Below are 15000 nucleotides of genomic sequence, written 5' to 3' on the forward strand. Positions count from 1 at the left end.
TGCAGTTTTAGTCAATGTCAGAATGCTCAAGAGAGTTTTATTTGAATGATTGACATTCATGAAGAATATCTTTTTTGTCTACTTAGTATGATTTAGTGGGAACTTTTGGGCTTTACAGTGTGGGTCCAGCCATACAAAACGTGACAAGTTAGGCCTGCAAGGTATGTAGCTTGCGGGTGTAGTGTTGGCACAGTGTTGCCTTGTGAAGCTACTTACTCTCGTCGTCAGCTCTTAAAATATGCTGTGCTAGTTTTGTTTACTTCTTTATTTATTGCTGTTGGTCATACATTAATGCTAGCTCATTGTAACCAAGACGTAAATAACAAAGCATTTTACTTTATTGTTCCGTGCTCTTCTGTGTCACTTATGTTTTTTTTTGTTTTATATTTTTTTTCCCATTATGATTTCTTGATTTGTAGTTTTATATGATATGTTTACTCTCTGTTTTGGAGACTAAAGTTCAATCCACCATTTTTTTGGTTTGACATTAACATATCAAGTGTAATTGTACCAGGCTGTTTAATATGTAGATTACATAGTTTTAATTTGGTATCCCATGAATTAGAATCACAGATCAGTAATGCTTGAGTTTCTAAAAATAAAGAAATGACGAGCATAACTATATTCCAAAAGCATGAAATTTTGTAATTAAAAGTGCTTCATTGTTGGTGTTTCTTGCAGAGTCAAAAGCCTGTGGCCATGCTAACCGGGCTGTTAACTTCAGCTTGGTGAGAAAGGCTCTAAAGCAGGGACAGCCTATCGGGGACTGCACCCAGTGTCGCAAAGGTCACCGCACTGATCTTAAAGATGAAACAGAAGATGCTACTGAGGTGAGTTTTTGGACAGGGTGGGGTAGATCAAAACCATTTGTTATGCTAGATAAAAAATCTAACTTTGATTATAGATTTTAAGATATTTTTTAAGATATTGCATTCGTGTATTTATGGTCAACATTTATTTCCTCTGTATTAATGTATTATTTTATCTGAATTTAAATAATTCATCCACACTTCACTAAAAAGTACAATTGCTTATCATGGTACATTAGATAAAAAAAATAAAAAATAAAAATACATAATTGATAGAGTATAAAGATTAAAGAGTAAGAATGTGAAATGTAAAAAAAAAATTGTATAGAATGCTGAGAAAAAATGGCATATTGGCTAGCAGATAACTAACTAATAGAAAGAATAAAAAAAAGTAGACAGAAAAAAAAAAAAAAATCAGAACAGCTTCCTTACTTTTGTGTTTATTTTCATATATATTTAGCATAGTCTATTTTCTTCATATCAATTTTTCATCTTCTCTTGAAGATATTAAACTCTGGATAACTGTCCTTCTTTTATGAATTAACAAATTAATTTTTGATTCTGCAGAACTATGTTCCTGTAATCTGGCTGTGCTTGTTCTGTGGCCACCAAGGGTGTGACCGCAACACCCAAGAACAGCATTCTTTTCTTCACTATCGCACTCCACGTTCAGATCCTCATTGTCTTATCCTAAATACTCAGGCATGGAATGTGTGGTCAGTACTTGGACATGTTTTACTAAGTGCCTTTTGTTAGTGTGTAGAGTTTTAGCTCATTTGGACAATGGCATATAACTTTTTTTTCATTGTTTATGTTTTTTCATATAATTTTAATTTATTTATTCATTTGTTTATTTATTTATTTATTTATTTATTTATTCATTTATTTGTTTGTTTATTATTGTTATTATTATTGATGTGTGTGGTGTGTGTGTGGTGTGTGTGTGGTGTGTGTGTGGTGTGTGTGTGGTGTGTGTGTGGTGTGTGTGTGGTGTGTGTGTGTGTGTGTGTGTGGTGTGTGTGTGTGTGTGTGTGTGTGTGTGTGTGTGTGTGTGTGTGTGTGTGTGTGTGTGTGTGTGTGAGTGTGAGTGTGAGTGTGAGTGTGAGTGTGAGTGTGAGTGTGAGTGTGAGTGTGAGTGTGAGTGTGAGTGTGAGTGTGAGTGTGAGTGTGAGTGTGAGTGTGTGTGTGTGTGTGTGTGTGTGTGTGTGTGTGTGTGTATGGTTGTATATATATATATGTATGTGTGTATATGGATATTGTGTGAGTGTGTATATATATACCTGTGTGTGTATGTGTATATGGTTCTATATATATATAGCTGTCTGTGTATGTGTATATGATTGTGTATATATATAGCTGTGTGTGTATGTATATATGATTGTGTATATATATAGCTGTGTGTGTATGTGTATATGGTTCTGTATATATATACCTGTGTGTGTATGTGTATATGGTTCTGTATATATATAGCTGTGTGTGTATGTGTATATGATTGTGTATATATATAGCTGTGTGTGTATGTGTATATGGTTGTGTATATCTATATGGATGTGGTATGTTTGTGTGTATATGTATATAGTGTGTGCATATATATATGGTGTTTGTGCGTATATATGGTTGTGTATATGTATAATGTATGTGTATATACATATGGTGTGTGTGTATGGTTTTCTATATGTATATGGTGTGTGTGTGTGTGTGTGTGTGTGTGTGTGTGTGTGTGTGTGTGTGTGTGTGTGTGTGTGTGTGTGTGTGTGTGTGTGTGTGTGTGTGTGTGTGTGTGTGTGTGTGTGTGTATGTGTGTGTGTGTGTTTATGTGTGTGTTTGTGTGTGTGTGTGTGTGTGTGTTTATGTGTGTGTGTTGGGTGTGTGTGTGTGTGTGTGTGTGTGTGTGTGTGTGTGTGTGTGTGTGTGTGTGTGTGTGTGTGTGTGTGTGTGTGTGTGTGTGTGTGTGTGTGTGTGTGTGTGTGTGTGTGTGTGTGTGTGTGTGTGTGTGTGTGTGTGTGTGTGTGTGTGTTTGTGCGTGGCTTGTGTGTTCTTGTGTGTGCGTGTGTGTATGTGCATGAAGGGAGAAGTTTATGTTTTGACCAGAATAAGTGAATATTTCTTTAATAACATTATTTCATGCATATTTCTTTGTCATTAGACCTAGTCATGATTTATTTGGGACTTTTACTAAGAGAGCAATGGTTTATTAGGTGAAAGTTGCAAATGGAGAAAACCAGAATTATGTGTCAAAATTTAAGATGTTATATCTGTTGTGATTTATATCTGATGGTGTCTATTAAGTCTTTCTTTATGGACTTTTTAGGTGTTATGACTGTGACTCAGAGGTGCATCAGACAAGTTCCAAAAAACTACATGAAATTGTAGAATATATCAAACGACAAAAAGACATGGCGCCACGCCGCTCAGTTACGTCACAACCTGTCATAAGTAAGTTTGCTCTGCTAAATGGATGCTGTTGTGCTGAATGTATTTATCTATTGAAAATTAATAACCTGTTTGTAATGTTCAGATTTTTCCTGAAAATCCATGTATTTAATTATTTGAAAATGTTCATAGTTTGAACTCCTGTTACTTATAATTGAATAAATGGTGCATTCTTCTCTTTGCTTACCTTTTTTATCAGAATAAGTTATTTGTGTGTTATGTTATCAAGCCCTTCTCTAATGATATTTATACTGTTATGATGAAACGAAAACTTCTTGACACATATTTTTGTCTTATAAAGAGTTTGATTCTATTATAGATAAACCTTCGCATACATCTGGGAATGAAACAGGAACAGTTACTTTGAATAAAGGAACTGTTTCTTCTTTTGATGATAACTCCAAAGCCGCTAAAAATCAGCGAAATGCTCAAGCGAGTGTTCTTGCATCTCTCCCGAAAGTGAAGGTATATAGTGAATTATTTGATATTAGATCTAGATAGTTAGTGTAAATAGTGTGACATGAAGAAATGCAAAGTTAGTTTAGGAGAACCTATTGATGTTTATTTTTGTTGGTGTTATTCCAAGTGCCTCTTATTATTTATAAGAATAAAGAGAATTGTGTAGGATCTAATTGTTTATTTCTTTTTAGGGTCTTAGCAATCTAGGCAACACATGTTTCTTCAACTCGGTGATGCAGTGCTTGGCACAGACACACTTCCTAACACAACTTCTAGATGTACAGTGTCAAAGTGGTCAGAGAGTGTACCTGCCTGGACAAGCAAAGTCATCTCTTGATGATCCCAAAAAATCACAATTCACAGAGAATGGAAGAATTCAGCAGAAGAAAGAAAAAATACCAATTAATGAAAATGAAGAGGATGTGGAACTGGTGTGTATAAATCTTAGGAATGATTATTATTTTTGTTGATAATCTTTCCCAAGTTGTGTTTAACTTCCAGTAATATCTAAAACTCATAATATCTGTAAGTTGATTATGGGTTAACCTATTGTGGATGGGGCCTCTAATGACCTAACTGGCAGTCAGGTGGTTTACGACGTTGGCAGCACTGGCTAAAAATTAGAGGGACGGGGAAAATGTTTTCTATGCCCTCCGGGTAGCGCAGACTAACTCAAACAATATTTTTCTATAAATTCATTACAAAGTGCAAGTTTAGGCTGACTTTGGAACCCTCTAGCTCTGAAGCTAGTGCCATTACAGCTATAATACTTCATGACTCTATGTACACTTCAACCATGAGCAAATTCCTATGTCCTGTTATATACGCATTGACACCCGTCTTTAGAGGCCTAATTGGTGCCGTTGTGCATGTCATGACACCTGTACTCAATGAGTTACCCTTTGAGAGCAGGAGTGCATTTGTATATGCACTGTCTATGGTGTTGTTTTATTTTCTTTTTTGTATTTATATCTCTCTCCAAGTCACCAAGGAAACTGTTACTATGCCCATGTGTGGCCTCACCTTTTTCACTAATTCTAGAATTTTCAGGAATGAAAAGAGGACATTATAATTGTTAACCCTATGACGACGGTGCGTCACACCCTTGTGACACAGCAAAATTCCCGATGCCGGGGCGTCATGCCAGTGTGACGTTTCCAATGCAATATTGCAATGGCCTGGCATAGGGGTTTTCGCGTAGCGCGTGCCTTGTCGGGAAAGGGTTAACAGTGATATATTTCTAATGTTGATGTTAATTGAAATAATAATGGTGATGATGGTAATGGTAATAGTAATGATAATGATAATGATCATGATCATGATAATGATCATGATAATGATGATAATAATTATGATGATAATGATAATGATGATAATAATTATGATAATAATGATAATGGTAATAATAATAGTAGTAATGATAATGATGATAAGGATTATAGTGATAATAATAATAATGATAATAATGATAATTATAATAATAATAATAATAATAATAATAATAATGATAATAATGATAGTAAGAATGCTAATAATGATAATGATAATGATAATAAATGATTGTAATAATAATAATTGTAATAATGATAATGATGATGATAATGATAAAGATAGTAATGAAAATGTCAATGATAAGGATATTGATAGTAATAATGATTATGATAATGATAATGATAATGTAAGGTCAGGTAGACCTAATAATTGATTCCCTCTTAAACCAAAACCATAGTTGACAGTGCATATTCTTGGCATCAGTAGGTTAACTAACTACCATACCAATATATAAATGTGGCAGCGTCTCATATTCACAGCTGTCTTCTTTCATTATAGCTTTGATATCTTTTTTTGTTTGTTTGCTATTCTCAAGCAACCTGTAACTTCTAATTGTATTTGGATCTGGGGAGCTAATATAAAGGGAAGGCTAAATATTTTTTTGTTTTGTTTTGCTGTATGCCATTATTTTTATATTACCTTTGCCTTCCAGAAACCCCTTGACTTGATTCTTCCTGAGGGAGGAGGGCTGACTTTGGCAACGGCAGCTTTCCTGAAAGATATGCATTCAGTTGGCAAGAATGGTGTTCTAAACCCAGGACACTTGTTTGGTCAGGTAGATAATGGTTACATTATTTTTTTTAGCATGCAAGTAAATGGTCCTGTGTATATGTGATACTTTTATATTGACTTTTGCATGTTATATGTGTATTTGCTTGTGCAAAGCAGGAATTGGTTTTATTCCTGTAGTATGATATGATGTCTGTTATCCAGTTGCTTTTATACATTTAGAATCTTGATGGATGAACTAAGTGTGCTTTTACAATGTTAAATTTCAGGATGTAATTTTTGTCTTACTCAGAGTGTTCATTTTTATAATTTGTGTACTGGGATGACTGACTAACATTTCATGCTCTACGATGATTTATTGGAGAAATAAAAAAGAAAAAAAAAGGTATCTTGCTTTGTCCATTACCTTGTATGTTATGAGCTGAACTTCTAAATGATATTATGCAAAAAAGTATTGGCCAAAAAAGATGTCATTTGAAAAGTATAAAAAATTGTATTGTTATCTTTATTCATTTGACTTAGGAAATGATAATGATATCATGTCATTTTTCTCTTTAGATAAATGACGTCATAAAGATATTTTAGCACAGATATAATGCAATAATATGATCTAAGCTTTATCATAGTATTTGTTTTGGTACTCATGTAGATAAACTAGAATAAGAAATCCAAAAGGGGAAGGATTGCATTTGGGCAAGATATTGATTTGCTCTATGGCTAGAAATTTGATAAAATTTCCAGCCACCGCCACCCTCTTTAGCTTAACATTTTCTTCTGTGAATTTTGCAGCAAGTCACATCTCTTTTTGCCAATACTGTAATTTTTGTGTTTGTTTATTCCCAAAAGATTTTTCTTATTAATGTTTATGTTTGACCCTTTATGATTTTCTTAAGGGGGCTTATTGTAGGTTTTGTCCCTTTTTTTCTAACATATATGGGTGTTTTTTTGGCAGTTGCACGGAACGGATTCGACAGTAAGTGATATATCATGCATATAATGTGGTATAAGATGATTCTAGAAAATTCAAAGCATTCCATGTTTTATTATTATATTGTTTTACTAGAATGAAAATAATGATGATACTAATGAAATGATTAATAATGATAATGAGAATAGTCATGATTATTATATTATATATTAATTATATTATATATTAATAGTGATAAAGACCATGATAATAATAAGTATGAATGTAATTGTTCTCATCATCAACATCAATACCAGTGATAATTACTAGTATTACTAGTATTTTTTTTCATTGATATTATTATTGATTATTTTTTTTTCACAATTTTTATTTTGCATAATTATATTTTTACAATGTAGCACCATGAGAATTATTATTAATTACTATGGGAAGGGATTAATAGGGAAGTAAGTTTTTAGTATTTAGTATTTATAATTTATATATTGATTTCACTGATAGAGAATAGAAAAGTATTGATATGAAGGTGTGGATATATTTGGGAAATTATCTTCACTCTATGGCATACATGGTAGTTATTGTCTCATTAAAATAAACACAATTTTATCAATTTACTTTGCTTATTCATTTTAAGCTTTAAAAAGGTAAAATGAAAGACAAATACTTCCTTTTTCATTTTAGGGACAGTAACAAGTAAAAATATGAAAAGTCAAAGGCACACCACCACTGATGATAATGATATTAACGATAAATGAAATATTGCAGATATGCAAGAAGAGCACACAGTTCCAAGGATACGAACAGCAGGATGCCCATGAACTCCTCCGTTGCCTCCTGGATGCCATACGCAATGAAGAAATTCTGAGGGCGAAGAGAGCCATTCTCAAGGCCTTTGCTCTCTCAGAGAAGACTGATCCGAACACAGTGAGTCCAAGGCTCAAGACCATGATCAAGGGCTACGGCAAGCAGGCAACTCACACCTTGGTTGACCACATTTTTGGAGGCCATCTAATCAGTACAGGTAGGTTGTTATGGTGATTTTGGTACTGTATATATTTTTTTTCCTTTTTTGATTTGATGTGATTGAGTATGAGGAAGGACTATATCTATGTAATTTATAAAGAGGAACTTCTGATAGTTTTGAGAAATGTTTAGGTTATGCAATATATATAATTCATGTCATTTATATCTTTACATTTCCAGTCTTCTGTGAAGAGTGTCATTGGTCATCACAAGTGTTTGAGCCTTTTATGGATCTTTCTCTTCCTATTAATGAAGAAAAAGTAAGTGCTGGATTGTTATCTCAGTCTATCTATTATAAGTTATTTTTTTGTTGATTTATTGTTTCTAAATGAAGGTTATTCTTATGAAATTGCTGATCTTACATGAATTCACACCAACTCTGACATTTTGCTGATACGTGAATATTTTTATTACAATTAGACAATCTTTGTGTACTTATGGTTCCAAGTATAGTGACTGATATGTTAGATGGTTGTGCACTTTTTTTTTACTCTGGCAACAGAGCATGATATTCATAATTTTGATGTTCAAACCTTAGCAGCTTACATGTAATTGCTTATGTTCCTTATTATAATGTACCTCTCTCATAGGGAAAACCAAAGAAAACATCACCTTCAGATGATGAAAGCCTACTGGACTGCTTTGGAAGACAGTCTAGTAACAACAATGTTTCCAAGCACCAACAGAAGAAGAAGAAAAAGGAGGAGAAGAAAGCTCGCAAGACAAAGGGCCGGGCCAAAGGAGGGGGCCTTGCACCAGCTTGTATACGTGCCAACACTGAAGACCAGGAAGAAGAGCAAAGCAAAAAGACAGTACAAAGTGAGAAGATGAAAAGACGAACGACTGAAAAACGACGTCCAGAAGATTTGGAGGATACTACGAAGACAGAAGAAGAGCAGAAAGCAAAGGGAGGGAAGAACACAGGCATCTTGAGAGGAGAAAGCTTCAAATTCAGACAGCTGATGGCAGCGAGAAGAATCAACAGACAGGAGAAGGACAGTGGTGAGGAGGAGAGTGGCGAAGACTCTGAATACGATCAGGAAGATGATGAGGAAGAGGAAACGAATGGGAACAAAAATAATGTGGAGGGAAATGCAGATGACATGAAGAGAGGGACCGAGGAGACTAAGGAAAAGACTGATCAGTGCAAAGATGATAAGGGATTGTCCAAAGCAGCGGATGAAGATGAAGAAGAAAGTGAAGAGGAAGATGATGATGAGGATGATGATGACGAAGATGAATCAGAAGAGACAGACGATGATGGCAAGGATAATGAAAGTGACATTGCCAGTTCTAAGAAAAAGTCTTCCACAGGTAAGGAAGTTATCATAAATGCATTTTGTTTTTACCAAAGTATATTATCTGGCATGTATCACTGAATGATAGTCAGTAAATTGAACTTGAGAATTATATGTAGAGGGAGCTGAGATTATGGACCTTTCATTAGAATATAAAATATATAAATATATTATAATATGCATGTATTATATGATAAAAGGTAGAAAAAATGACTTAGACCTACTTCACTGCACTAAAAGAAACAAATGCAATTTGTCTGTTTTACTTTATTTTGCAAATTATTTATATAATTTAGAAATGGTATAGGTTCATATTTTTGGTATCATTTAGTATTATATATCTATCAACAGCTTATTTCATTTATATTTCATGAGCAATTGCTTATTGTTTGCCTCTACATATTATATCTACAAGTTTACGTTATGTATTGGTATGTATCTTCCCTCTCCAGGTCATGGCTCTAGTAAGTCAAGGGTTCCTTTACAACAGGTTAATAAGATGCACTTTTACAGAGGAAATGCCTAGTGCCTGCTCATGATTTGTAGTCAAGTGAATATTTCCAAAAAATCCTTGCATTTGCATCCTTTGTTGAATATCTTACTTCTTTCTTTTTGTAACAAAGCATTGACCCCTTTATGTTAAAATTGTATGTTTATCCATTAATATGATAAAAGTAAAATCATGAATTAAAATTTTGAGACATTACCCTTTGATTTGTGTTGCTGTGTAATTGACCCTTTGTGATAAATCGATGTTGTGTGTTTTTTGCAGAAGTTTTACGCCGTGTATCACCCCTTTTGCTTTTGATCATGTTGTAATCTTTATATATTTGTAATGATATTCCACAGAGATTAGTGATGCAGATATTGAAGACAACACAGATTCTGAACGGGTTAGACACAAGTACCATAATACTCGGCAACCTTCGATTGTGGTTGAGCAGTCGGAAAATGAGACAAGAACAAGTGATGGTATTACTGCAAATCACAAGTAAGTCTTGTATTTCCTATGCTTGTGTGAATGCCATGATAAGTGCTATTAGGAAAGGTTTTCATCTTATTTATTGATTTTTAATTTTATAGAATTAGTTTATTAGTTAGATTCATCCTTTTATATATATATATATATATATATATATATATATATATATATATATATATATACATATACATATACATATATATATACATATACATATACATATACATATACATATACATATACATATATATACATATACATATACATATACATATACATATACATATAATATACATATAATATACATATAATATATATATAATATATATAATATATATATATATATATATTTATATATATATATATATATATATATATATATATATATATATATATATATAATATATATATATATATTATATATATTATATATATATATATATATATATATATATATATTATATATATATATATATATATATGTATATATATATATATATATATATATATTATATATATATATATAATATATATATATATATATATATATATATATATATTATATATATATATTATATATATATATTATATATATATATATATATATTATATATATATATATATATATATATATATATATTATATATATTATATATATATATATATATATTATATATATATATATATATATATATATATATATATTATATATATATATATATATATATTATATATATATATATATATATATATATATATATATATATACATATATATATATATATATTATATATATTATATATATATATATATATATATATATATATATTATATATTTATATATATTATGGTTTGTATATGGTTTGTAAGTGCCTATCCCAGTAGCCTATTCCAATAGTTTCCATTGCTGTTGTTCTGAGATTTGTGGGTTGTAGCTAAAAAGTTAAGATCTTCTTTTACTATTCATAGCTCAAGGTGAAAAATCTGAAGTATGGAAAATACAGGAAAGAATCAAACAGTACATTTGTTTCTGGTTAAGCTTAAATTTTACCTTTCTCGACCACAAAAGCATTGATCTTGGTTGTACTCAGAATTATGGCTGGCAAAAGAAAAGTGAGAGGAAATCATAATTCCTACGCACACATTCAGTGACCTTTAAAAAGAGATTATTGCTCCCTTGTGGGCTGGCCATTGTTGTAATTATTTTGGCACTGGAGCTGGAGATATGCTGAATGTATCTATTATGGAGACAGTGGGCTGTCAACTAAAGACAGAAGTCAGAAATTAGGGGACTGGGTAAAAGTCTGCTTGTGTGATCAGTGCTTCAGTGTCAGCTATGATTTTACCTATACTGAAATAGATGTATATTATATATTTTACTTTATGTATCCTAAGATATGAAAAGTACATTTTAATGTGAAATATGTGAAGTCAACAAGAGATTTAGTTTCCTGTAAAAAAGGAAGTATTAATACTTTGAGCACCTAGACATGTAACTGAAATTTAGGTTGTTCCTGAAGGAAGCTTTTGTTCTGTCAAATCAGCAAAACATACGTACAATCATACAAACAAAATGTAAAGTATCTTCTTAGATGTCTCTGGCTGTGTATATTAACCCGTTCCCGACGGGGCTATTTTGGCTTTAAATGGTCGAATTTTTGCTGGTATACTCAAATGCATAAGCCTAACGCATTGGGATTCTCAGCCGCACTGGCCTGCGAGCGAGTGCTGTGCGCCCATTCACCTGGCACGCTGGCCTTGACAAAATAACTCGTCCCCGGTGTCTGACCCAAAAACCACTAGACGTAATATCTTGTCACCTGTTGTTAACCCACACAGGACGGGTGGTACAGCATGTGTACCGCGCATTCAAAAGCCCAGTTGCCGGGCGGCACAGTATTGTGCCAGCCATTCAATTGATTTAGGCCTAATAATTCGAACGCCCCGGCATTTGGACATTCAAGGCTAGAATTCCCCCGTCGGGGATGGGTTAATGAGTTAAGAGACCAGCTTGAATAGCTTGTGATGTGACATATAGAAATCTGATTTTGCTATGGAATAACTAATACATGTGGCTAAGTATTTTCATTTTACAAGAATACTCGATACAGATTTGGAAAGTGTATACACCAACATCTTGTTATTTACAATAATTTGAGAATAGAGTTATATAATAAGTATATGACTTAAACGATGTAAATATATTTTTTAGTTGGGGAGTAGGGGTGGTCTGTTTCTAGCAAGGGTGTAGAGAAGCAGAAGTAATCTAAAAGAAGATACATGAGCATTTTTTATATATTTAATTAATTTTTAAAAACAATTTAATGAAATGGGTGTCTTTAGGGATGAGACTTCTATCATATGCCATGGACAGTATGTTTGAATATCCAGGGATTCTTGTTACAATTTTTAATATGCTGTGGAGGCTGCTGAATTGCTATATGAATTCAGTGTATATATTTAATGTGATGTTGAATTATTATTATTTAGTTGTTTGAAGTCTACTGTTTTTTTTCCTTTGGGTGTAAAAGCAAAGATTTTGTTTGTGCTGCTGTAGTTGCTAGCTTAAATACAGGATAGATTATGGAATGTGGTGAAGTTGAAAATTAAAACTGTTTTTTGACAAGGGCCCAGGAAATGTTACAAAGACTTGTTTTTTTCATAAGTTTACCTTAAGAACTATATGTGGAAAAAAACCTTTAGAAACCCCACTTAAATGTAGAAAACATTAGAAAATACAAGTTAAGGGGATTTTTTTATTTATATAAATATGTGTGTGTGTGTGTGTGTGTGTGTGTGTGTGTGTGTGTGTGTGTGTGTGTGTGTGTGTGTGTGTGTGTGTGTGTGTGTGTGTGTGTGTGTGTGTGTGTGTGTGTGTGTATGTGTATGTGGGTTCGTGTGTGTGTATGTGTGTTTATGTGTGTGCCTTTTTTTTTGTGTTTGTACGAGTGTTTGTGTGTATGTGTTTATGTGTGTCTTTATGTGTATGTGTGTGTGTGTTTGTGTGTTTGTTTGTGTGTATGTGTGTTCGTGTGTGTATATATGTGTTTATGTTTGTGCCTTTTTTTTTGTGTTTGTACGAGTGTTTGTGTGTGTGTGTGTGTTTATGTGTATGTATGTTTATGTGTATGTGTGTGTGTATGTGTGTTTGTATGTGTGTTTGTATGTGTGTGTGTGTGTGTGTGTGTGTGTGTGTGTGTGTGTGTGTGTGTGTGTGTGTGTGTGAGAGAGTGTGTGTGTGTGCGTGCGTGTGCGTGTGCGTGTGCGTGTGCGTGTGCGTGTGCATGTGTGTGTGTGTGTGTATTTGTGTATTTGTTTGATTATGTATTTGTGGATATATATATTTGTATATGTGTATGTTTAGTTTGATGATTTTATGTATAAGTATATTTGGATTTGTATATGTGATAATGTATTATTGTTTTGTTACTATATATACTTATTTATATGGTGTATGAATTATTTCTTTCATTAATTGTTGTTTTGTATGTGAAGTATACTGCGCATACGTAAGATATTGCAAGAAAAGTGCTTTCTAAATGTTAAACAGATGAAAGGTATCTTGGAAGGAAGAAGAGGTTGAGCACTTTGTAGGAAAATGGAGAAGATAGTATTTAAGATAGTATCCACTATTTTTATGAGGAGTTCTCAAATTGTGCTCATTATTAAGCTGTTAAGTTGATTCTGTAGATTGTGAATGAGATCTTGATTAGTTAAAACCCATAGAAGTTCATGTTGCATGTAAGTTAATATAGTAAATATTTGTGATGGAGTTGTCCTCAGCTGATAATTCACTTTATTTTGTGATTGGTGAGCCTATATTAAAGTTTATTTCATATGGTTTTCAGAGAGAATTACATCTACATATTCACCTATAATCTTGTATTTTATAGAAGAAAGCCGGCCTATAACCCCCGTACATCTCTGCTACGCAGGTAGTAATAAAGTTTGAGAACCCATCCCCCCCTGCTTTAAAACAATCCTTTCAGAACTTAAATTGGTTACAGAAGGCCCTGTATTTTTGTTAGACCTGTTTATTTTTTTTATAGATGGACAGGGAGGGATGATGTATGTGTTTGTGGGGGAGGATAGGAAGCAGTTTTTTTATTCCTCTATTTTTAACTTTTGGAGAGGTGTAGGTCTGGCGGGGGGAAGACAGTTTAGTCTTAATAGAATTTACTTCATTTCAAGTTTTATGGGCAAATTTTGTAGTTAATTGTTGTTAATCATGTTGTGTATGAAGATAATTTATCCATTTAGAGGAACTGAAGATGAGGGATTATATCTTGGATGGCTGTAAGGAGAGCAGATATTATAAGTATAAAGTTTACCTGGAAGACAGGGGTGAACACTTTGAAAGCTAAACTAAAAAGATAATGCTGAGAAAAGATAAAATATTTATGAATATTAGATAGCTTTATCTTCTTGTATATCAACTGTAAGTCAGTATTTCCCTTGTTGTTACAGAGGGTAGGAGGGTATTATCAAATACAGAAACATTAATACAGGATTTTCTGTACTTTATTTAACTTTCAATTTAATGTTGGGTAAATATACTTTCAGTTTTCAGTAAAGAATTTGTGAATGTTTTATGAATACAGTTCCAAATTCTATTTTGAATTTATATATACCTGACAGTAAACTTGCTATAAGAACCTTTGTTTGCTTTTATTAATCTTTCTCTAAAGGGAGTGACTTGAAAATAATCTCAAGGGTTTATAGAGCCAAGAAATGGAACAGGCAGTGGGTTTTTGGTTTTACTGTTGCACCATGGTTATATTATTGGTTACAGGTTATGAAACTTTATCCATACCTAGTACTTTTTCATGAAACATAGTAGTATTAAAGGTACTGTTGTCAGATACCTATGGAGTGCTTTTCTATACCATCATAAAATAAGAAGTGATGTAGTAGACCCTGGAAGATCTTTACCATTGTATTGGAAAATAGTTTTGGCATCACAAGCATATCATAATTCTGTGCACACAGCATATGTATATTGGTACAAGC

General features: G+C 32.6%; 1 protein-coding gene across 17 annotated transcripts in view; it reads left to right on the forward strand.

Annotated features, from left to right (window-relative positions):
* The window catches only part of Usp16-45 (ubiquitin specific protease 16/45), a 68058-nt gene that overhangs the window by 23357 nt on the left and 29701 nt on the right, over positions 1–15000 (forward strand). For 9 of the 17 annotated variants that reach the window (XM_043020179.2, XM_043020178.2, XM_043020182.2 and 6 more), the window contains 11 exons: positions 682–830; positions 1377–1525; positions 3121–3245; positions 3562–3707; positions 3893–4132; positions 5686–5808; positions 7453–7708; positions 7891–7970; positions 8301–9024; positions 9858–9999; positions 13839–13925. In XM_043020179.2, the coding sequence (XP_042876113.2) occupies positions 682–830; positions 1377–1525; positions 3121–3245; positions 3562–3707; positions 3893–4132; positions 5686–5808; positions 7453–7708; positions 7891–7970; positions 8301–9024; positions 9858–9999; positions 13839–13925 (2221 nt within the window). Of the gene's footprint in view, positions 1–118; positions 162–681; positions 831–1376; positions 1526–3120; positions 3246–3561; positions 3708–3892; positions 4133–5685; positions 5809–7452; positions 7709–7890; positions 7971–8300; positions 9025–9857; positions 10000–13838; positions 13926–15000 lie in introns of all 17 variants that reach the window. The other 8 variants (XM_086538840.1, XM_043020187.2, XM_086538827.1 and 5 more) reach the window with 3 other exon arrangements.

Source organism: Penaeus japonicus, unplaced genomic scaffold (assembly GCF_977035675.1).
Source record: "Penaeus japonicus unplaced genomic scaffold, GWHDUDI00000001_assembly GWHDUDI00000001, whole genome shotgun sequence".
In the NCBI taxonomy this organism is placed as follows: Eukaryota; Metazoa; Arthropoda; class Malacostraca; order Decapoda; family Penaeidae; genus Penaeus; species Penaeus japonicus.